The following is a 21,876-nucleotide window of genomic DNA, read 5'->3' as shown; positions in this document are numbered from 1 at the left end:
TGGAAGTCTTCCTGGAGGCCCAGTATTGAAGGTTAAACTCTGCTCTCATTTTAAAGGTTCAGGTTCCATGGCTGAATCTTACACAGACTGTAAAGAAACATTTTTACTCAGGAATGGAACTTATTCCCTGCTTAGACAAAGCAAAGGGAGACAGTAAACTATCATTTGATGTTCTGAGGAACATTATGAGGAATGTGCCAGAGACAACATGTGCAATTCTGATTCTCAGGATGTTGCCTGAAGAAAGCAGGACACTAAAGGGAGTAAGTCATGTGAAAGCCACGATTTTGTCCGGTTTTCCTAAGAAAGGGATCTCAGCATCTTGCTCAGAATACTACCCAGCCCTCTAGCCAGTGTGCAGAGATCTCAGTGAAGCAAGACTGAAAGACATCAATGGACAGATCCTGAAGCTGACCAGTGAATTCATCCCATGGTGGATGCCCAGTTCAAGAAAAAAATGGAAGATGTCATTTTTGCAGCTGCGTCTTTACCAACAACCTAAAAAGAAAACTTCCCTGTGTACACACAGACATCAAAAACCAAAAGAGATTTTGTTAAGGGGGGGTGGGGGGGGGTGGAGAACAAGTGTAAAAAACATTCAATGAGTCAGTAGGCTAAAATTACCATTCAGCAGGTGTCGGGTGTCTTATTTGAAAATAAAAACAACAGAACCACAAAGATTCAAGTGTCGGGAGTGAGAAATCCACCAGTGACTCATCCGTGAGTCCCTCTGGCCCTCGGCTCACAGGCCTCCCGGACGGCTGGGGCCCAGGGGCATGGGCCTGTCCCCGTCGACACGCCTCCATTTATTGCTCTTGCCATTCTCCTGCCAGCAGCCACCAGCCCCCCGACCTCCGGATGATGGGTGCTCATGTTTCAAGCTCCTCTTCATCCGAGCCTTCCAGAGACTTCCATAACCTGCCCACTCATCACAGACTTGCAGCACTGTTGACATTAAAAAGTCTTTATGGGAGAGAAGCCCTCTGCCCTGTTTTCCCTGCCTCCTGCTGAGAAGAAAAGAGGACTCAGATGGCCCTTGTTAGTTCCCGAGTCGCTGCCAACCTGACCAAAATATCAAGCACATACGGGGAAAACGAAAACACGCCCCTTCACGTGGGCCCGGCGCAGTTTGGCCTCCGTGCCGGCCGAGCCGCGCGCCACCAGATGGCACTGTTGACGTGGCATGCCGGCGGGAGGCTGGGACGGTTTCCGCGGCCAAATGTACGTCCAAGTGTGTCCATATCCTTCCCAAAGTTATGACAACTGTATCTACATGAAAAAGAATGATGAGGCAACACAGTGTAGGGTTTCTGATGTTTAGCAGAAGTCCTGAACACCTTTAATATTTCTTTATTTATCACATGGAATAACAGTTGAGCCAATCCTCATTTTCCCAGTGGGAGGTTTAAAATTCTGAAGTTCTGAAAACATTTTCACACAATGCAGGCAAGTAGTGATCTGTTTAAAACATAAGACATCCTCTGTGAGCTTTGTGACAAGTCCAACATTTCACTGCGACCTGACAGGCCAAACAAAGGTAGAGGCACGGTTCATGCACTGCAAACTTGAACGTGTTCTTTAAAAGCAAAACATAAGGCAAGGAATGAAAATGAGACATTAGGAAAAGAAACCAAAATAGCTACCTTTGGAAATGTGCTTTACAAAGGATGTTGTTCCTCTGGAAACTCCACTCACAAAGGCTCCGGGGCCCCTGGTCAGCCCCTCGTATGGAAGCCTGAAGAAGTCGGCGATCCCGTTCCCGATGCTTCGCACCAAACTCGCTGGGCTGCCGAGGATTTCCAGAGATCCAACCACCCAGCCTGTGAGGGACCAAAGGGAAGGGGTTACCAAAACCTTAAATACAGCACTTTCAAAATTTGGGAAAAGTGACCATTTTCCCTGCAATTCATTTTTCACACTGGAATTGAGAATGTAATAAGCTCCTCTGGAGCAAAATATGGGAAATAACTCATTCACTGTGAATTCATAAATGGCAAACTTTCATACTTTATAAATCAAAGTGATCCTTTTGGCAGCCTAGCAAATAGCTTTACTCTGACTTCCTTGCCCGAGCCTCCCATATTCCCGCTAAAAGGGACCCGCGGGCAAGGGGATACACACTCCCAGCCACCCGAGAAAGGGGCGGCCTCTTAGGGTGCAGGTGTTTGCAGTCTGCGGAGTTATCTTTAAAACCACCCCAGGGCAGCGGAGACATGGGGGTGGAGGTAGGAGGAGAGGCCTGGTGGGGGTGGGGGAGGAGGCCAGATGCTGAACGGGGTGTTGCAAAGGAGATGCAAAGTTCTGACAAGGACAGAGGAGTTATTTTTAATCTTTCCCAATCCTACCAAGCTGAGTGCTTCCCTTTGGAGCAGAGCTGGAGCCAGACACATGTCTCCCCCTCAACCCAGCTTCAGTTGTGTAAACATCGGTGACATGGACATACTGATTAGGTTAGCGAGAGGGGAGTGTTCCCTTCCCGTGTCCCGGGAGGGGAGCTTTGGATCTGGTTTCCTAGTGGAGCCGGGGGCTTGCCAGGGGCTGGCCTGCTGGCCTGGTTGTGGTGCAGGCCGCCTCGTGGGAATGTGGCTGTGGTGAGAACTCGGAGGGAGGGGCTTGGTCTCTACAACACCCCCCCCAACCCCCCAGCACTGGAGGTACAGGCAAGGCCAAGGGCTAAGCACAGGCTCCTGGACAGACCCGTCCCCTAGCCTGGGGTTCACAGTGCTCTCCTGCGGGAGCCAGTCCTGCCTCACCAGCAGATTCTTGGAGGACAAGTCTGGGACAGACCCTCGGACAAGCTGCTGATCCCAGAGGGTCAGGAAAGTGTGGCTGCTGCAAGAAGCAAGCCAGAGCCTTGCCGGTTAATTTCTAGGCCAGCTTTATAGAGACAGCGACATTCTTAAATTTCTAGCCCACTCCTCTTCTCTGGAACATTAGGAGGAAAACACTAGGGTTTAGGTTAAAAGAAGGAATCATTTCAAGAGACAAAGACTATAAATGGGCTGGCCTAGGGGTACTGGACCTCAGCTTATGTACTGCTCACAGCAGTTGTGCAAGTGAAGTACTTTTAGCCCCTTTGCATAAATTCAGATGAGCTAATGACTGAGACTCTCCCTGGGGTCAGCGGGAGCAGGCATGGGGACAGAGGTGAATCTGAGATGGTGTTACCCTGTCTCTACCTCCACTTCTTCCAGGCAGGATGAGGAGGCAAGTGTGGCTCAACTGTTCACAGTCTCTGTAGGTAAAGAAACAGCGGATTCCCTTTAACCGGGAATAGTTATAAGGTTCCACCTGCAGGCAGCAAATTGGTCTGCAAACATATTAATTCTCCATAGACTTCACAACCCAGATAAAGAAAGGAGAGTAAGCTACTGCCAAGCAAAGACCATCTACAATGGGCCCATCTGAGCCAGTGCAGAAGGGCCCAGCGTGAAGGGGTGCCACCCAGGCTCACCGTCTGGCTCCCCCTGCGCCTGGCCCCACCACCAGAAGGCAGGGTGTGGTCTCCTGGATCAGAACCACTGCCTGACAGAAGCACTACGTGTGGACCAGAGCTACTTCTCGGTGGCATCTGAGCTAGCCAGAAAAGGGCAGTGAGTATCCGAGGGCACTCCTTTATTTTCCTCCAAAAGCAAATATATTTTTTGCTTATTTGTTTGGAAATTGTTGAAAAAGAATGTCCATCTGACTTTCCATCAAATCGAGACTTGGTTGTAGAGGGGCCCGAGGAAATTAGAAAGCCTACATGCTTTCCTTCAAATAGGGCCATTCATTTTTAATTACTGTTTATTTTTTAAAACCTCTTCAAGGTGAATCCACAAACTTCCCTAGAAATGAAGTCAGGGTATTTCGACCATCCTGGTCAAGAACCTTCTAGTCAAATTCATGGGTGGATCCCGCCCCACGGGCCATACAGATGCAACCTGTTCACCGCCAGGCCAACCTCCCTACCCCTTCCTCTACAAGAACGCTAACACATTCTCTGCGGAGTCTCCTACCTGGGTGCTGGTAACCTTCTAGCATCTTCCCATTCTGTCTGGGGCTCTAAGATCTTGGCCCTCTATATTAGAATTTCTTGTCCCACAGTATAAGGAGGTTGGGACAACAGCTTAGAGAATTTTTAGGTGGATTACAAAAAATCCAAACAGAATGTTCTTGTGAAACCTCATCAAGAACAAAAAACAAAACAAAGAGAGCATTTTTCGCACACGGGCCACTGGGATGTGGCTCCTTAGTGCCACAGCTGGGTCCCTCATTACCCACATGGGTGCCCCCCACACCTTGGCACTACGTGGTGGCCTGGCGGGAGGCTTTGTCCTGCTGGGCCCCAGAGCAGAGCCTGGTAACTTACAGGCCTGCTTCGCATGCTAAAAGCAAAAACTGCTTGAGAGGTTAAGTTTCTGGAATTGTTTATAAATATACCCATCTATTAAATTTGAAATGTTAACTGCTTATTTTTGAATGATTTCTTAGCAAGAGGGAAACATTCTCTTCATTGTTGTGCAAGCTATCAAAACAATGGTCCCAGCCGGGCCCTCCCCTGATCTTGTCATTTTCACTTAAGACGCGCGTGGGTAACCTTACTAACTCTGTGAATGTCACTGTGGGGATAATGCAATCTCACCAGTCTGGCCACAGCAGGGGCCATTTACTATCACATCAAACTTGTATGGGAATGCTTTCACCAAGTACAGGGTCATCGACCTTCTTTCCTCTGTTCCTCTCGGGAAGGAAGACTACCATGTTCTTTGCTAAGAAAGGACCCACAAGGCCAACTCCGGTTGGTGTTTGTTGCTTGAATTCATGGGAACATGAGGGGCTGGATAATCAAACTGAAATCATGTGGGAGAGTGAATTCGGTGAGGAACGTGTGTTTTGATGCCAGCTACCACAGAGTATTCGGAGACCACTCTGTCCCCTGCACGGAACCTTCAGCGCATAGTACTTACCATATGACATTTTGTACGCACACTCAAGCCACCCCCGCCCTCTGCAGCAGACTTTTCCATCTCGGGGTGGGGGTGGTGGGCGCTGAAAGTGGTCGGACACACCAGCCACTTTCTTTTTGCTATCTGTCTAGATAGGCAGGGCCACACTCGATAGGTAGAAAGCTCTTTATGCATCTTACGAGCACACAAATCCTCTGAATTTTGCACCTACAGCTATTCATTCACTGTAATGTAGGAAGCTAACATCCTACAACTGGATTTCTTTTAGGCCCAGGGGCTGAGGCCTGGGGTTAGTTTTCCTAATTGCACAAATACACTAATCCAGAGCTTTGGACCTGCAGGGAGCTGCTAAAGTATCTGCTACATGGGATTAAAAGTCGAAGTTGCATTACAGTGTTTATTATGTGCCAAGGGCTTTTATTCTATCCTCTTGGAAATCTTAAAACCCATTTTATAGATGAGGAAACCGAGACTCGGGGAGATAATCTGCCCAAGGCCTTGCCTGTGGCAGAGCGTGGATTTCAACCTACTGCGGGCTAACTGCAAATCCCAGGCCCTCCCCTCCCACTGCCTCGCTTCCCTAGGTCTTGAGGGCGATAAGGCACCCCGGAAGCAGTTCCCTCTGGCCCGAGCTCTAGCTCATTGGCCTGTGACCTCACCTGCTCTGAAAAGGGCCCCCGAGGCATAGTGCATCGCCAGGGCATGGACGAGCTGCCTGGCCGTGGTGAAGACCGGGCCTCTTTCGAACACCGAGAAGGACAGTGGCGTGTGGTCGGAGGCGATGTACAGCTTGAGGGAAGCATGGATGCTGACGAGGAGACTCACTGGCTGTATCACCAGTTTCCGTAACTTCACAGGATTCACCAAGGCCCTGGCGTGCTGTCTGACCTGTGTGGGCAACACCTGCTCCCCGCCGGAGGGGCCCGCAGGGCAGCCGGCCAGGTCGCCGCTGGGCAGGTAGGTCTCGAAGAGTGTTCGAATGTAATACACGAACGTGTCTTCCACGTAGAACCGGGCGGGCTTCAGCTCAAAGCGCAACTCATTAATGTCATCCAAGCGGCAGCTCCTGCCCTCGCTCAGCGTGAGGCAAAGCTTGATGAAACAATCTTTCTTGTACTCTTCCAGGTCTCTGCCGGATGCCAGCAGGCTGTGCACTTTAGCCCGCTGCACGGGTCCTGCGTTTTCCCCCTGGCACACCAGGACAGCAAAGTGGAAGTTGGACTTGCTGTACAGCTGGTTGTCCAACTGCAGGTCCCCACAGTAGAGCTCCACGGCGTGGAGCCGCAGGGGCGCGGCGACGGCCTCTTCCCCGGGCAGGGGACCAGCCACGGGGGCCACTTGGAGAAAAACATGGTCCAGTGTGAGTCTCAGGAGCTCAGATGATGCTTTGTGGTGGCTGAGGTCATCAAACACCACCAGGCTCAACTGCGTGATGAACAGTTTAAGTGTCACCATCTTCTCCAGAGTTCTAAAGGAGAGACGGAAGAACATCAGTCTCACCCTTGCTCTTTTTTCTTTCTTTTACTTCTCCCCTCCTTCCTCCCTCCCTGCTCCCCCTCAGTAGTGCCATATTACACACCTCCTGATAGTCCATCAGATTCTCATGAGGAACAAATATTCAACTTTCAGTTCATGGTGTCCAGACAGAGCCGGTCACACTCCCAACAGTACTGGGAAAAATGCTGTCTACGGGACTTTACAAGCTCTCACTGCGTTCTGTACGAGCTTGCTCATCAACATCAGATTTTTACCCTAAGATTCTTCTAGTCTTTGCACACCAAATCTCTATCAAGATCATCTCAAGGCAGAAAGGTAAAATCAAATAATCCAAACTCCTCACTGTGAAGTAAAGTGAACAGAAGAAAAGTCGCCAAGGGCCCAGGTCCCCGGCCCACCTTGCATGTCTCGGCCTCAGGCCAGCCCCTCTGTGGTGCACGAAAGCCTTCTGCTGCCACCTGCTCCAGGCATCACTCCAGCCACCCACCCCCTCCTATGTCCTCATTTTTTCCTTCATTACTAGCAGCCTCTAACCATGAGGTTATTTCCTGTCTTGATAATCACTCTTGTAACTCCACTTCCTCCTCTGGCTACTGCTCTGTTTTCTACTCTCCCTCACATATAAACGTCTCCACTGTCTGCTGCAGGCTTCCATCATCTCTTTGCAGTGCTCCAAGCAGGCTTCTGCCCCACAGTCTACCCAAACAACTCTTACCCAGTGACTTCTGTGCTACTGGGCCTTTTGGTCTGTGGCTCACCTGACCTGTAATTGCATTTTACCTTGTCAATAAGTCCTTCTGTCTGGAAACACTCCCTTTATAGGTCTTCTCTTGGCTCTTCTACATCCTCACTCATCCTGTGACCCCCCTCTTCTCCCTGACCACTGAAAATTAAGGTGCCCGAGGTTTGGCCCTTGCCATCCCCTTGGAGATCATGGCTTGATACGCAGTCCCTGTGCAGATGACTCTTCTGTCACAACATCAGCTTAGAACTACCCGACTGCCAGTCTACAATATCTAACTGCCTCTCCACATAGATGCTTGTCTCAACTTGTCATGTCTGCAATCAAACTCTCAATCTTACCCTCCACCCCCAACCTATAAATGGTCTTTCCTATCTCAGTTAATGGCAACCACATCCTACCACTTGCTTAGAGCACAAATTTGGGAGTTATCCTTGATACTTCTATTTTCAACCCTTACTTAGTGCATCAGGGAAATCTCATTGGTTTTTTTCTTAGAAAGCACGTCCAGAATCTGACCTTTTCTTCCCATTTCCACTGATCTCATCATAGTCTAAGCCATCGGCATCTCTAGTGTGAGTAACTGTAACAATCTCTTAACTAGTCTCCCTGCTTCCACCTTTACCTCTCTCCAGTCTACTTCAATGAAGCAGCCAATGATTTTCTAAAAATTTAGGTCAGATCAGATCATGTCACTTCTTTACTCAAAATGCTCCAAGGATTGCCCCATTTCATTCAAAATCAAAGCTAGGCCCTACACAAGTCCCCCTGGTCCAGCTCTTACTTCTCTGACCTCAGATACTATTACTTTCACTTTCACCCACTCTATTGGGCCCACATTGGCTCCTCTCGCGCTCCTCCAATATACCAGATACACTACTTCAGACCTCTGAAACAGCTGTGCCCACTGTCTGGAAAGCTTTCCCACCAGATAGCCACGTTATTATCTCCCTTGCAGCTTTTGAGTCTTTACTCAAATGTCAACTTCATGGTGAGGCTTACCTACACCGGTTTTTAAAATTTTTTCTCTCTCTGTTCCTATGCCCTGGCATTCCTGGTCTTTCTCACCCATCTATTTTTATCCCTGCAGAAAGCCAACCTTCTACTGTATCATAAAATTTCCTTTTTTATTATGTTTATTCTCTTCCATTCTATACCTATGAGTGTAGAAAAAGCAGCGATTTTGGTCTTTTTGGTCACTGCTGTGTTCCCATCTCTAGAATAGCACCTGGCATCCAGCAAGCCAAAAAATATTTGAATAAATGAATTAAGGCAATACTAGTAAATATTTGTGTTTTTTGAAAAATAGAAACTTCCTATTTCTACCACTAAACGTATAATTTGTTGCTACTCTGATCAATTATGCACTATTAATGCCCTAGACAAATGTTTCTGAAATTGTTGTACAGGCTTGAAATTTTGTGTTATGTAATTTTATATTAAGCCTCCAATTTTGTTATGCTGCTCATTTTTTACAAGCAAAAACATTCTACCCAATGTTGTCTGAGATATTGTAAGTTCAAATTAATAACGAGTTGGCAGGTCCTAATTAATAAATTCTTAACTATATATGAAAAGCAAGGGACTTTTAAAAAAATGTATGGAAGTTGATATTATTATTTTACATTTTAAATAGAAATTTAATAATAAACTTCTGATGCTAAAATAAATTCTTCTTGTAGAAAATTAAATTGCAGAAAATTACTAGATAATCATTTATAAGCACTGTATCTATTGAAAATTTGGTTCCTTCTTTTGAATCTTAGTTCTAGAAATGTTTTCTGATGTTGCTCAAGTGCCTTCCAGGAAATGGCAACAGTTTACATTTCCACTTGAACTGTATATGATGACAAATCATTGTTACTTAGGTAAGTAATATCTTACTTAAATTTGCATTTTTTTGATTACTCACATTTCCTCTTTCACAATTTCCTTTTTTTTTTTTTTTTAGCTTCCTACAATTTCCTGGTCATGCATGTGCCTTTACTTTTAGGAGGAGCTAGCTTCATACCATTTCTATTGGATTATAGCAATTCTCTTAAATTGAGTATATTAACTCTTTGGTTCATGTTTGTAAAATCTGATGGCAACACTCTAAGAGGTGAATTTATTGTTGATGGAGCTCTAATTGCTAAGTCAGATTACTAATTACTAGGTGGTCAAGCGGATACAGAAGTATTAATGTACATTTCATGCTGATGCTAATATGTAATTCGAAGATGCATATTTTAGTTTGTAAATCATTTTGTTAAACTTACCAATGGAAGGGGTACCAAAGAAGATAAAGAACTGCTTTTTATAGGTACAACTTAATGCTAATGACCATATCCTTATGGATTACACAATAATTCACCAAAACCTTTAATGTATATATAGAGATGATCATGAATGGTAAGTAGCAGGCTTATGACTTTATAACAGGAAAGCTTACCATACTGCTAATGGGATAATAACTAATCCTACCTGTTGCTGGTGGTTAAAATAGGTTCCACTTTTCCTTCTGGGGCCACAGTGATGAAGACTGTGCCACACTGAAGGATGATGTCCACATATACATAGCCAAAGCCAGTCAGGAACACAACCTGCAAAAAGAATATTCAAAATCTGATTAAAAAGAAGTAAGAAACACTATCTGCATGGCTGCCTTCAAAGGTCTTAAGTTCTGGCTCAACAGCTAGTTCTATTTCTTTATATCGATGTGTACAGGCTATTCAGCTGAATTTATTGATTGCTTGATTGATTTTATTTATTTATTCATGAGAGACAGAGAGAGAGAGAGAGAGAGAGAGAGAGAGAGGCAGAGACACAGGCAGAGAGAGAACCAGGCTCCATGTAGGGAGCCCGATGTGGGACTTGATCCCGGGACTCCAGGATCACACCCTGGGCTGAAGGCGGTGTTAAACCGCTGAGCCACCCAGGCTGCCCTATTCAGCTGACTCAAAAAAAAAAGAAAGAAAGAAAGATCAAATCCAGATTTTTCAATATCCAGTTGTAAGGTTCATTGCAAAAAACAATGATGGATGACAGGACATGAGTGTCTTCATTCTCTGCTTCTTTGCTTTTGGCAAATAGCTCTGTGTGGCCTAGAGCCCAGCTACAGGTCAGCTTTATGTGGGCTTACGAATCTCTGGTGGGAAAAAAAAAAAACCCTGAAACTCAGGACTTGAAATGCAACATACAAACAACTTTTAAACTCTTGAGTGTTGAGTTACTACCACGAGGATGCCCTTCTATCCTTGGACATAGAAACATACCAGAAAACTTACCAATGAGAAACGCCATAATACCCCAAGGTCCCTTGGTCCCTCACATAACTTGTAACACTACTGTTAAATAACTTCATTTGCTTGGAGTCAAAATTAATTTTTCTTCCATGGGAAGGTGGACTAAGACCCCAAAAAAGTTCTACCTCAGAAGCCAGGTACCAGGCTGGAGAACAGATGTCCTTTCAGCATCGAATACCAAGGTTGCTAAAATGGATAAATATTTGAAAACAGAACTACTTGAAAAACAACTCCAAGAACATCATGTTCACAGCCAGCATTACCTAAGAGTAGGAGCAAGAACCTCCTATGTTCGGGAACGCTAATTTTGATAATTTGCAGTATCAATTCAGTCCAAGTCTGGGCCCTTTATTACTGTTAGGACAGTAAATAAAAGGTTGAAAATTCCCGGATGAAGGAACAAAGCAAGGTGCCTGCCTGACATGTAATGAACAGACTCTAATGCTGACCGTATGATGAGTACCGGAAAATATGTACACAGAACCACAGGAGAGAGTCACAGACTCAGACCACTGAAGTGACTTCAATGACACTGGGCTTCTTTCTTGCATAATGGCTCCTCCTTCAGAGATCCTGACCATATGCAGCACTCAGGGCACCTGGACAACCACCTCTCCCTCCTCTGCTCATCTCCTGCAGCATAGCGCTCATCAGATGCTCCAGTCCTGCTCATCCTCTACGAGTGCCTTCTCTTCCATCCTATGGCCACACTATAGCTTAGCCCCATAGCTTAGCCCTTGTCTGTCACTCAGCAGACCCTGTGCCCAGAAGACACCCTCCCCCACATTGGTCCTTTCCAAATCCTATGTATGGTCACAAATCCGTACTGTTTGCAGTACAGTCACTCAACTGCTAGACTGTCAGTTTCTTGAGGCAAGGAGAGGAGTCCATCTGTTCTTTATGGACATGTTTCCCAAATGGATTGTTTTGCAAAAATATGTGTTTCAAAAGACCTTGTATCCTGAATTTGCCTTATCTGTTCTAAGGTAAAAATTGAACTTGACTAGGACAAAATCTGGAATGCAGCCAACTTAAAAACTGGCTCAGCTCACGAATCTAAAACAAAACAGGTATTATTTCAGAAACATTGACATTTATTATTTTGTATGATATACAAAGTCACCTTTTTTTAAAAAAAAAGTTTACTTGAGACAGAGAATGCATGCATGTAAGGGGGGAGGGGCAGAGGAAGAGGGAGAGAAGCAGGCTCCTCATTGGGCGTGGAGCCCAACATAGGGCTTGACATGGAGCTTGATCCTGTGCCCCCCTAGATCATGACCTGCTCAGAAATCAAGAGCGGGATGCTCAACTGACTGAGCCACCCAGGTGACCCAAGTCAACTGCTTTTTTACTATGCTTATGATGTGAGAGAATTCATTTGGCACAAACCTTTCTAAGGCCCTGTGCCCCCACCTATATTTTTCTCTCAGTGACTGTAACTTCAGTGCATGTCTCAGGGTTTTAGGATAGAACTGTCAACACTCAAAAGAGGGAAGGAAAGGATAAAAAAGGGGAATATTTATTGTTCTGCTCATTTTCAAAGTCATCTGTAGGCACTGTGAAATGAGGATCCTGGTTCCTTCTAAGATAGTAAAGACAAGGCAAACTGATGGTTTTTGTTAACTGCCCAAGGGACTTTGTTTCAATTTTAGTATATGTGCTGCTGAAGCGAGCACTGCCCAAGGGACTTTGAAGCAAGTAAATGGACCTAATCCTTTAAGGTACCTCTCCTGGTCGAAAATCTGGACTTGAGAAAAATTTTGCTATGTTTTCCTTTCACCCACCACTAGAATGGAAGAGACACGGACTTTAGTTCATGTTGTTTTTCACAGGCAGAGAAACAGCTCACAATGTCAAGCATTTTGTCCAGTGGCAGCTCTACGGAGTAGGGAGGTAGGTATCTCACTGCTAGGGAAATTAGGCACCTGTACCTAGGTTCTCTCAGAAGTCTTTTTTTTTTTTTTTAAGGGGTGAGAGTGGGACACATTTTTTTTTTAAAGATTTTATTTATTTATTCATGAAAGACACAGAAAGAGAGGCAGAGACACAGGCAGAGGGAGAAGCAAGCTCCATGCAGGGAGCTTGACGTGGGACTCTATCCCAGGTCTCCAGGATCGCAACCTGAGCTGAAGGGGGCGCTAAACTGCTGAGCTACCCAGGCTGCCCTCTCTCGGAAGTCTTAAAATAAATCCTTGTTTTGGTCTGATGGTCTGGTTGTTAATCATTCAGCCAATTATTGGATACTTAGAGTGCACCTACGAAGAGCATGGCACTATATTAGTGATGGAGAAGATTTCTTTTTTTGTTTTTTAAAGATTTATTTATTTTAGAGCAAGAGCGTGAGCACATAAGCCGGGGGTGGGGATGGGGGAGATGAAGAGGGATAGAGAAGCAGACTCCCCACTGACCAAGGAGCCTGATGTGGGGCTCCATCTCCCGACTCTGAGATCATGACCTGAGCCAAAATCAGGGACTGGATGCTTAACTGACTGAGCTACCCAGGCACCTAAGGAACCAAGAAGATCTAATCACACCCTCCAATTGCTCTCAGCTTAGCTAGTAAAAAAAGCCAAGGACACAAATGATGAGATAATAACTAATATTTCCAGGGCAGAGATGTATAGCATGCTTCTCCCTCTTAGTGTATTAATCATCATGATCTCTGTATAAGCTCATGAGGGCAATGGCTGTGTGTCCATTTTCTTCAGTATTTATAACCAGTACTTGGTATGCAATCAAGATCTGATTGGGCATCATGATATCATCTCAGTGTGGCTCCTGTGGTAGAGACTTCTAGTGTCCACCCATACCTAGCTCCTTCTAGGCACAGAATAGGATTATACTCCTCACTCCCTTGTGGTTAGGTATGGCCATGTGACTAAGTGCTGGTCAATGAGCTAAAATAAAGATAGAATTGATATTGTTACTTCTGAGTCAAAGCATAAAAGAGCCAGTCTTCTTCCCCTGCTACAGAGACTGAATAAAGGCTTTATGTTCTAGATCAGTGGTAGGATAAATCCAATCCATGGCCTGTTAAATGTAAATAAAATTGGGGGGGGGGAGGGAATATAGCTATGCTCATTTATATATATATATATATATATTGTCTCTAATAGCAAAGTTGAAAAACTGAGGGATTATATGGCCTGCAAAGCCTAAAATATTTACTGAAGAAGAAGAAACTTTTTGAAGAAGCAGCTTGTTGACTCCTGGTTTAGCTGGTTGTGGCAGATTATTACACAGTCAAGGAGCTGCACATCCAGCTTCCAGGCCCTTCATTCAGTCCCTTTTCCTACTGACACAGAGCTCAGCTATGTGCCTGCCATCGACTGATGGGACATCAGCAAACATGAGACAAGAAGTCTGACAAAGCTTGCTTGCTGGGGTTTGCCCTCCTGCCAACCATGTAAGGAAGTCTGGTTTAGCCTCCCTAGACAGGAAAGACCACATGGTGAGAGAGATGCCCAGACTTTCCAGCTGAACTCATCCCTCTGCCAACCTCCAATAGAATGTGGCTGCATGAGTGATCCCAGGCTCATTCTGCAGAAAAATCATCCAGACAAACCTTCAGACTCATGAGACATTAGTCATTTTCAGGCCTCTAGGTTTTGGGGGTGGTTTGTTACATTGGGGCAGACAGAAGGTAATGGAATCTCCATCACCTGCATCCCTGAGTGACCATGTAGAACAGAGCTGCCTGGGCACAAAGCATGAGCAAGATGTAAATGCTAGGATTCTGATAGGCAGCAAAACCTAGCCTATACTAACTAATACAGTATAGTTATTGGTGATAGAAGTAAGGCTCCAGCAGAAATCTAAAATATGAGTCCTTGGCTTAGTGGTCAGGCAGCAGAAATTGATATTTGAAGATACTACAGTGGCAATTCATGTTATGAAGTAGCAAGACATTTCATAAGACTGTTGTCTGAGATTACCTGGGAAGCAGATTATAAACCTAATCCATTGGTACCTCCAAAAGATGAAGTTCAGAAACAAACATTAGTAGCATGTGTTGTTGCTATTGGCTGTCTCTGGCGATATATTCTGTAGAAGACATGAGCTCAGAAAAGAATTGGCCAGTTTGCAAATAAAAATGAAAGGGAATAGAGAGAGAGAGCAGGAGATCAAAGTTCAGTCTTTGGATATGAAGGCAGATTAATACTCTGCCTTAACCTCTTAACTGTTTAAGTGACTCAGAAGACAGTTTACATTAAAAGTATAAGTTTGCCATAGAAGCTCTCTTAAATCTAGAGAGAGGTAAAGAAGACAGACATACCTTGGAAAGGACCATGGACGTGGTTATCAGTATTACAATCCTCTGAAATCAACTAATTTTTGAGAAATGACTACTGCCCAGTAAACCCATGAGCCTAGACTAAAGGAGGCTATGATTGCTTGAGAATTACCACAGCTTCAGATGTAATTGGGGAAGATCTCTGAGGGATGATTCAGGGACTAGAAGAAAAATACTGAGAGCAGTTCCAAGAGTAGAAACAGGGCTCAAAGACTAGCTCTTGCTCCAGGGTATAAACCCCACAATTATGAGCTCAGAAAATTTTTATAATTGTCACAGATGCGGGGCTGCCATTACAACTCATTCTTCCCCTTTCCATTTTTTTTTTTAAAGATTTTACTTATTTATTCATGAGAGACACACAAAGAGAGAGAGAGAGAGAGGCAGAGACACAGGCAAAGGGAGAAGCAGGTTCCATGCAGGGAGCCCAACGTGGGACTCGATCCTGGGTCTCTAGGATCACGCCCTGAGGGGCTGAAGGTGGCACTAAACCCATGAGCCACCAGGGCTGCCTTTCCCCTTTCCATTTTAGAGGGGTTACCATGGTTATCCTAGCTTGTAAAATGGGGGGAAGGGCAGAAGGACAGGAACTCACAACTCCAAAAGAAGGCAGTCATGTCCAGACCTAAGCATCACTCAGAAGTACTGGATTTCCAGTGGGATGCTCTCACTGGACAGAACCCTGGGGAGGCTGTTTGTTTGTTCCACGTGTGGGAAAATGGACAATTAGATAACAGATGGCTGAGGGGATTCCTGCTGCTGAGTTATTCGTTACTGCAGCATAAGCCAGTCAGTCCTGATGGGCACCATCACTTTGGTGTTTTTTCTTTCTTCACCTCATACTGGTAGAGTGTGGGTGTGTGCATGTCTGGGGAGGCTAGTGGCAACATGTAGCAGGAGCTGTGCATCTCTAACCACTGCACACTTGGAGGACACTCTGTGTTTACCCTTTATGTGCTGGAGCACTTTGATCAGTGAGATTCTCTCCCACGAGTGTGGGTGTAAGAATGCCATCCCAGCCCCATGTCCTGCCCTCTACTTACTACATTGTCTTTTACTATGATTACAAATAGGAAACACTTTATTTATTTATTTATTTATTTTTTATTTTTTATTTTTTATTTTTTATTATTTATTTATTTATTATAGTCACACACAGAGAGAGAGAGGCAGAGACATAGGCAGAGGGAGAAGCAGGCTCCATGCACCGGAAGCCTGGCGTGGGATTCGATCCCGGGTCTCCAGGATCGCGCCCTGGGCCAAAGGCAGGCGCTAAACCACTGCGCCACCCAGGGATCCCAGGAAACACTTTAATATAAACTTGTGCTTTTCTATATATCGTTATCTTTATTAAAATGATGGCTTATTAGATTCATGTCCAATGAACAATATTTTTAAAAATTATACTAATTTAATATTACTAAGTTAATAAGTTACAAGGGGACACAGGAAATAAAAGGATGAATTCTTGAAAGTCTCTCTTTCCGTGTCCCTCTCTCTTTTTCCCTGTTGGCTGCATGTGGCAGTCTAGGGATAATCAGGAGGGAGATATAAAACATCCCAGCACTGCAACTGAGGTAGACTTAAATCATAGGTAGAACTGTTAGTAAAACTCCTTCTGCACTCTCCTCACCTCCTCTTGTATTTTACTGATTTCTTTCTCAACTGGGCTACAACAGCCACGGGGTATACCTTGCTGGGCCTCCGTCCTTTACACCTCACTCATGCTGCTCCCGCCTCAGACTTTTACCTCCTTTTGTGATGAGTAATGAGTAAACCTGACTGGCCAAGTGAAGCATTATTTCTGGATGTGTCTGTGAGGATGTTTCTGGAAGGGATTAGCATCAGTAGACTCAGTGTACTGCTTTCCCCAGTGTGGGGTGGGTGGGTCTGTAGAGGGTCTGAAAAGAATAAAAGGTGGAGGAGGAATAATTTGCTCCCTCTCCCCTGCCTCACTGTTGAACTAAGATGTCTTATTTCATCTTCTGGTAAATTCATACCATCAGCTCCCTTGGTTCTCAGGTCTTTGGGCCCAGACTAAATTACACTATGGTTTTCCTGGTCTCCAGCTTACAGATGGCAGATACTCAATCTCCATAAATAGATCTGCAGGTAAGTCAGCCATTTTATTTGTTCTGACCTTTGCCTAAAATTCATTTTTCATAAAAACTTTTACTCCCTGTTTTGGAAAGGAATAGATTGAAAAGGTACTACTTCTATCTCCAGCTCAAGTGGCTTGTAAGAAAATATCTTAAGGAAAACCATGATATGCAAGAAGTCAAGACGTAGGCTTTGAAGGGAAGAAGAAATTTGCAGGTGTGCTATGGGACTGACCCTTAACCTGTAGAGGGAATAAAGGAGTAAGATGTCTCAGGTGGTGGTCTAAGTAGTCTAGTGGACTGGAAAGCCTCCTCTGGGCTGGACTCTGTATTTTACTAATCATTTGGGTGGTATCTGTGGATATAGAGTTGAAGGTGATGAGGCTGACAACAGAGACCTTCTGAGGGGCTACTGCCAAACTCTGGGAGAGGGATGATGGGAAAAAGCCTGAAGTAGACCATGGTCCCAGAGAGAAGGGGTGGATCCAGAGACATTTCTGAGGAATTTCTGCCAGAACCAGGTGACTTACTGGATGTGTGGGGGTAAAGAGGGAAAGGGAAGACACTGGGGTTCAGTAGGAAAACTATAGGCTTAGATGCTTGGCAGTCAGAGTCTGGATCCCAGGTTCACTTGCTTTGTGCAAGGTGACTTCTCGGGTTTCGGGTAGCATCTACCTTTATGGGATGTGGCAGGGACTAATGATAATATTTACAGAGTGCTTGACATAGAGCAATAAGTCAATACAAATTTACATACATAGTATTTAAGGTTTTTATACTGGGGAGTTGTGACTCTAAGAGAAGCTGGCCTGGGAAATGGCATATGATCACTCGGGTTTCAGGCATGCTGGGTTTGAGGTGCTCCTCAGTTTCAGGTGGAGATGTCTGGTGGGTGGCTAAGAACACAGACATGGAGCTTAGGAGAGATGCAGGGGCCAGGGATAGATCTGAGAGTGACCGGCTGGCTGATAGTTGTAGCTAAAGCAATGAGATGAGATATCCCAGAGAGGAAAATAAGGGAGATGAATTTCTAAAATGAGAAAAGGCTAGATAAAGATGAAAACAAAATAGTGATATTCTAGAATTAGAATTCTATTCTAATTCTTCCCTCTGTATAGTTGCTGAAAAAATATTTAGGGAAATCCCTACTCCCAAGTATCTTTAAAAGCAGGTGTGACTCAACCGGGACAAAGTATAAACATATAGAAGACTCTAGACTAGGGCACTTGGCAGATGTTCAGAAGTGGGTGCCAACTTGGTGATATCTGTGTGGCCCCGATACGGGGTGGAGGAGGAAGGTGAGTGACGTGAGCAAGAAGGCAAAATATCTCTATGGCACATTTTCTAAATCAGATCCTCATTTGATTTGATAGCTTTTTTTCTACGTAAACATTCTTGGATGGAGGCTAAAGGTGTCGGAATCTGACTACATGATCTTTAGCATTAGTGCTTGTGGGCCTTTTGGTCTGCTCTGCATCAAGTGCACTGATTACATGTCTGAGTGCCGGTTCATCAGCACAGAGCCTCTTGATAATCTTGTAAACAAGATAAGACACATCTTAGGTAGTACGGTTTAAAAAATGCTTTGAGATGACTTTTCTTATTTTAAGAAATGTGGACTAGATGATCGTGCAGTTTGAGGTGTCAGTGGCTGACCGAAACCACGTGTTAGGGAGGTATCCAGTGACCCTCCATAGCCATGAAGACCTTGGATTTGTCCTGTTCGACGCATTTATTAATGACTTGGATGAACACGTAGAATGTGTGCTTACCACATCTATAGATGACATAAAGCTACTAAGGATACTTAATATGTTGGATGACAGCATCACGATTTTTTTAAAAGTGATTTCAACAAGCTGGACCAGGCCAATAGCAACAAGATTTAATTTATTGGGGATAAATGCAAAGTTCTGTCACTGGGTTCAAAAAGTCAACTGTACAGCAAGTCATATGATAAAGACCTGGGGGATGTGGTTGACCACAAGTTCAATAATAACAAACAGTCTGAACTTGTTAATAAAAAGCTAACTCAATCTTCTACTTTATTAATGGAAGCACAGGGAGGTAATAGCTGGTTAGACCACATTTGGAATACTATGTATAATTCTGACTGCCAGATTTTTAAAAGGGAACATAACACACTGGTGTATTCAGACAAGGGTAACTGTGGTGATCAGTCTGGAAATCACATTTACTGAAGGAATGATTCAAGGAACCAGAAATGTTTGGCCTGGATAAGGGAACACTTAGAGAAGATGTTGAAGCTGCCTTCAAATAATTGTAGTGTTGCTATATTAGAGGGGAAGCAAACAATCTGTGATGCCCCAGAGGTTAAAACAAGGATGAATGAGTGGGTGCCACAGAGGGAGAATTTTCAGCTTGATACAGGCAGAAACTTTCCTATAGTCACTGCTGGAATAAGCCACGGCTGGGACACTGAGGGGAGACGTCACGGGAGGGACCCTTGCCCTAGATAAAGCGAAAGTAGAAAACTTCTAATCCGTGCTCTCATGAACCTTCAGGTAGCAATATCTGTAGCTGGGGCTGGACTTCAAAGGTCAGACGGTGACCTCAGTTTGGTGCAGAAAAAGCAAGACTGGGCCACATGTGGGCAGATCCCAGTTCCAGCCTGATCCTGCTTAGTTATAAACCACCTAGCTGATTACTCTTTAAGCCTCAATCTTCTCATCAGGAAAATAAACAAAAATTATTGCCCTAACAATCTGAGAATTATTGCAGTGATCAAAGGCTCTGTCTTAGGACATATTCCACTTGACTGTATTTATTTACTTACGCTCAGGTCCTTCGAGCAGGAGTAATGCCTTATTCAGGGAAGAGGTTTGGCCCTGGATGGTTCCTCAATATAAGCTTGCTGAATAAATGAACAAAAGAATAGACACTACGGATGTGAAAGCACTTCGTGAATGGTGAGAGCTACAGAAACACGAAGGACTGTCATTCCCCATCTTCCACACAGATGGAGAAGAAAACCCCAGGGACACTGACTCCACTAAACACTTCCACTAAACATGAAAGATCATGAGAACTTACTGGATCTTTTTTGAAGAAAACTCATCTGCAAACCTTCTAGGGTTCAAACTGCTTCTCCTCCTTTGCTATTTCAATAGCTCAAGGATTGCTTTTCAGAAAAAAATTCAGACTTCCCATGGTTCTTAAGGTATAAACCCAATTCCTTGGTTGCAGATCCAGAATCCTGCCAGGTGTGACCCTGAATCGCCTCACCAGCCCCCTTCTGCCCCTTTTTCCTTCATCTGCCACTCTGGCCACACTGGCACATAGATCCCAGACCAGAAAGGACCAGGCTCCCTCCCTGAGCACCAAAGCTTCAAACGTGTTCTTTCTGCTGAGAAAAATCTCCCACTTTCCTGTCTACTTAAAGCCTGTTCAACTCAAAGGCAGAGACACGAGGTCTCTTACCCGACGGACACTCCTTGGCCTCTCAACCTAGTCTGCTGTCCATCCCAACAGGACAGCTGACCTCCCCTTGCAGTTTTCCCAGAGTTCACACAACCCAACAGCCTCAGGGATCACTTGTTTGTTATTGGTTTCCTCCATGTGGCATCTCCTTGAGGGCAAGGGTAGTGTTCCCTCTTGTTCACTGTGTTTCACATGGTCCTAGTACCTGGTTAGAGCGTCTGGCACATTCTAGAAATTCAGCACATATTTGATGATCAGTGACTGAAGTGCACTTCTCAGTGTTGATGTTAGTAAAATGGTAGCTGCGTTTTCTTTGTACCTTTTTATCCAAAAAAATATCACCTAACACTGATGAAAATGAGGTCTCTGATCCTCAGACACTACAACCCCATTACCTATTCTGGGTTCTAAACTGTTTTCCTGATAGGATCAAAACTGGCTTAAAATGGCCAATGTAAAGCTCATTTTTTATGTCTTCAACTTATTTATTAGGAAAATAACAAGGATTTCCTTGGAGTCAGGCCACCAACCACTGTAAAGTCATGGTTAAGAGCACCAGTTGTTGCTTCGGGGCCTCTGGTGAGAAGCCCTGAGATGTCTTCTAGCCAGGTGTGAGCCAGGAACACAAACCTGGAAAACCCACACCGAGTACAGTCAGAATTTTAGGGTCTACATGCTACCAGGTCTTCCCAATAACTCCTGATCCAAAGAATCCTTCTTTGTGTGATTATAAACTTATTTTCTGCATGTTCCCTGTCATATTCCATTTCAAAATTGTACAACCTGACACTGTCCTATTTCCAAAGTTGAGGTGAGGGGCCTGTCTCTGGTACAAGCTAGAGGAGTTGTCTTCCTTGGGGCAGATTGGGGGTTTTATGGTGTTTTAATCCTCATTTTAAGGTCAGATTTGAAATTCGCATCATGGGCTTCAGACCAAGGGCTGAGGAAAGGCTCCTGGAAGACGAATTCACTCCTATAGAAGGGCTGCTTCCTTTCATCAGAGGACACAGCTCCCTTCGCTCCCCAGTGATTTATATGCCCTGGTGTATTACTGAGGGGATGTCGGTGAGGGTCTGAAACAAATCTTCCTGCAGAGTAGGAAGTGAACCACGGTCTGCAGGACATATGGCACACAGCTCCTCAAAGATTAATGGGAACGTGGGCCTTTGCTGGGTCCTCAGACCAGGGATGAGAAGGGTGTTGGAAAGAGCACCTCCTCCTAGTTTTGAAGTATCTGTGACTACAAAGGTTTGAGGAAATTTAGAGTGAATGGGAATCCTTGAAATAAGGTTTGGCAGGCAGAAAGTCTATTGTAAAGAACACCCTACACATAGAGAAGCAAGCAAGGTTTGAAGAATCTCCAAAGTGACGCAGAGTTCAGGAAGCCTTGGGAAGCCTGCAGTCTTTATTTTGTACCTTAATGAGACCAAGAATGTCTCCTGAGGCTGCACAGGTCTAGATTTTCCCTGTGCAGCCAATGAGCGCTGCTGATAGGAACCACCCCCTTGTGTGTGGGGCCAGTACAAACACAGGTCTGCAGGTAGTGTGGCCCCCGGGGCCACTTGGCTCT

General features: G+C 44.9%; 1 protein-coding gene across 7 annotated transcripts in view; it reads right to left on the bottom strand.

Moving 5' to 3' along the window:
* Positions 1-21,876, bottom strand: part of VPS13B (vacuolar protein sorting 13 homolog B) — a 734,128-nt gene that overhangs the window by 15,117 nt on the left and 697,135 nt on the right. For all 7 annotated transcript variants that reach the window (XM_038555164.1, XM_038555165.1, XM_038555167.1 and 4 more), the window contains 3 exons: positions 9,652-9,770; positions 5,609-6,417; positions 1,644-1,820 (listed from right to left, as the gene is read on the bottom strand). In XM_038555164.1, coding sequence (XP_038411092.1) covers positions 1,644-1,820; positions 5,609-6,417; positions 9,652-9,770 — 1,105 coding nt within the window. The remainder of the gene's footprint in view (positions 1-1,643; positions 1,821-5,608; positions 6,418-9,651; positions 9,771-21,876) is intronic.

The sequence above is a fragment of the Canis lupus genome, chromosome 13 (assembly GCF_011100685.1).
Source record: "Canis lupus familiaris isolate Mischka breed German Shepherd chromosome 13, alternate assembly UU_Cfam_GSD_1.0, whole genome shotgun sequence".
Lineage (NCBI taxonomy): Eukaryota > Metazoa > Chordata > Mammalia > Carnivora > Canidae > Canis > Canis lupus.
The sequence above is the reverse complement of the archived record's forward strand: the minus strand, read 5'-3'. Positions and strand labels throughout refer to the sequence as shown.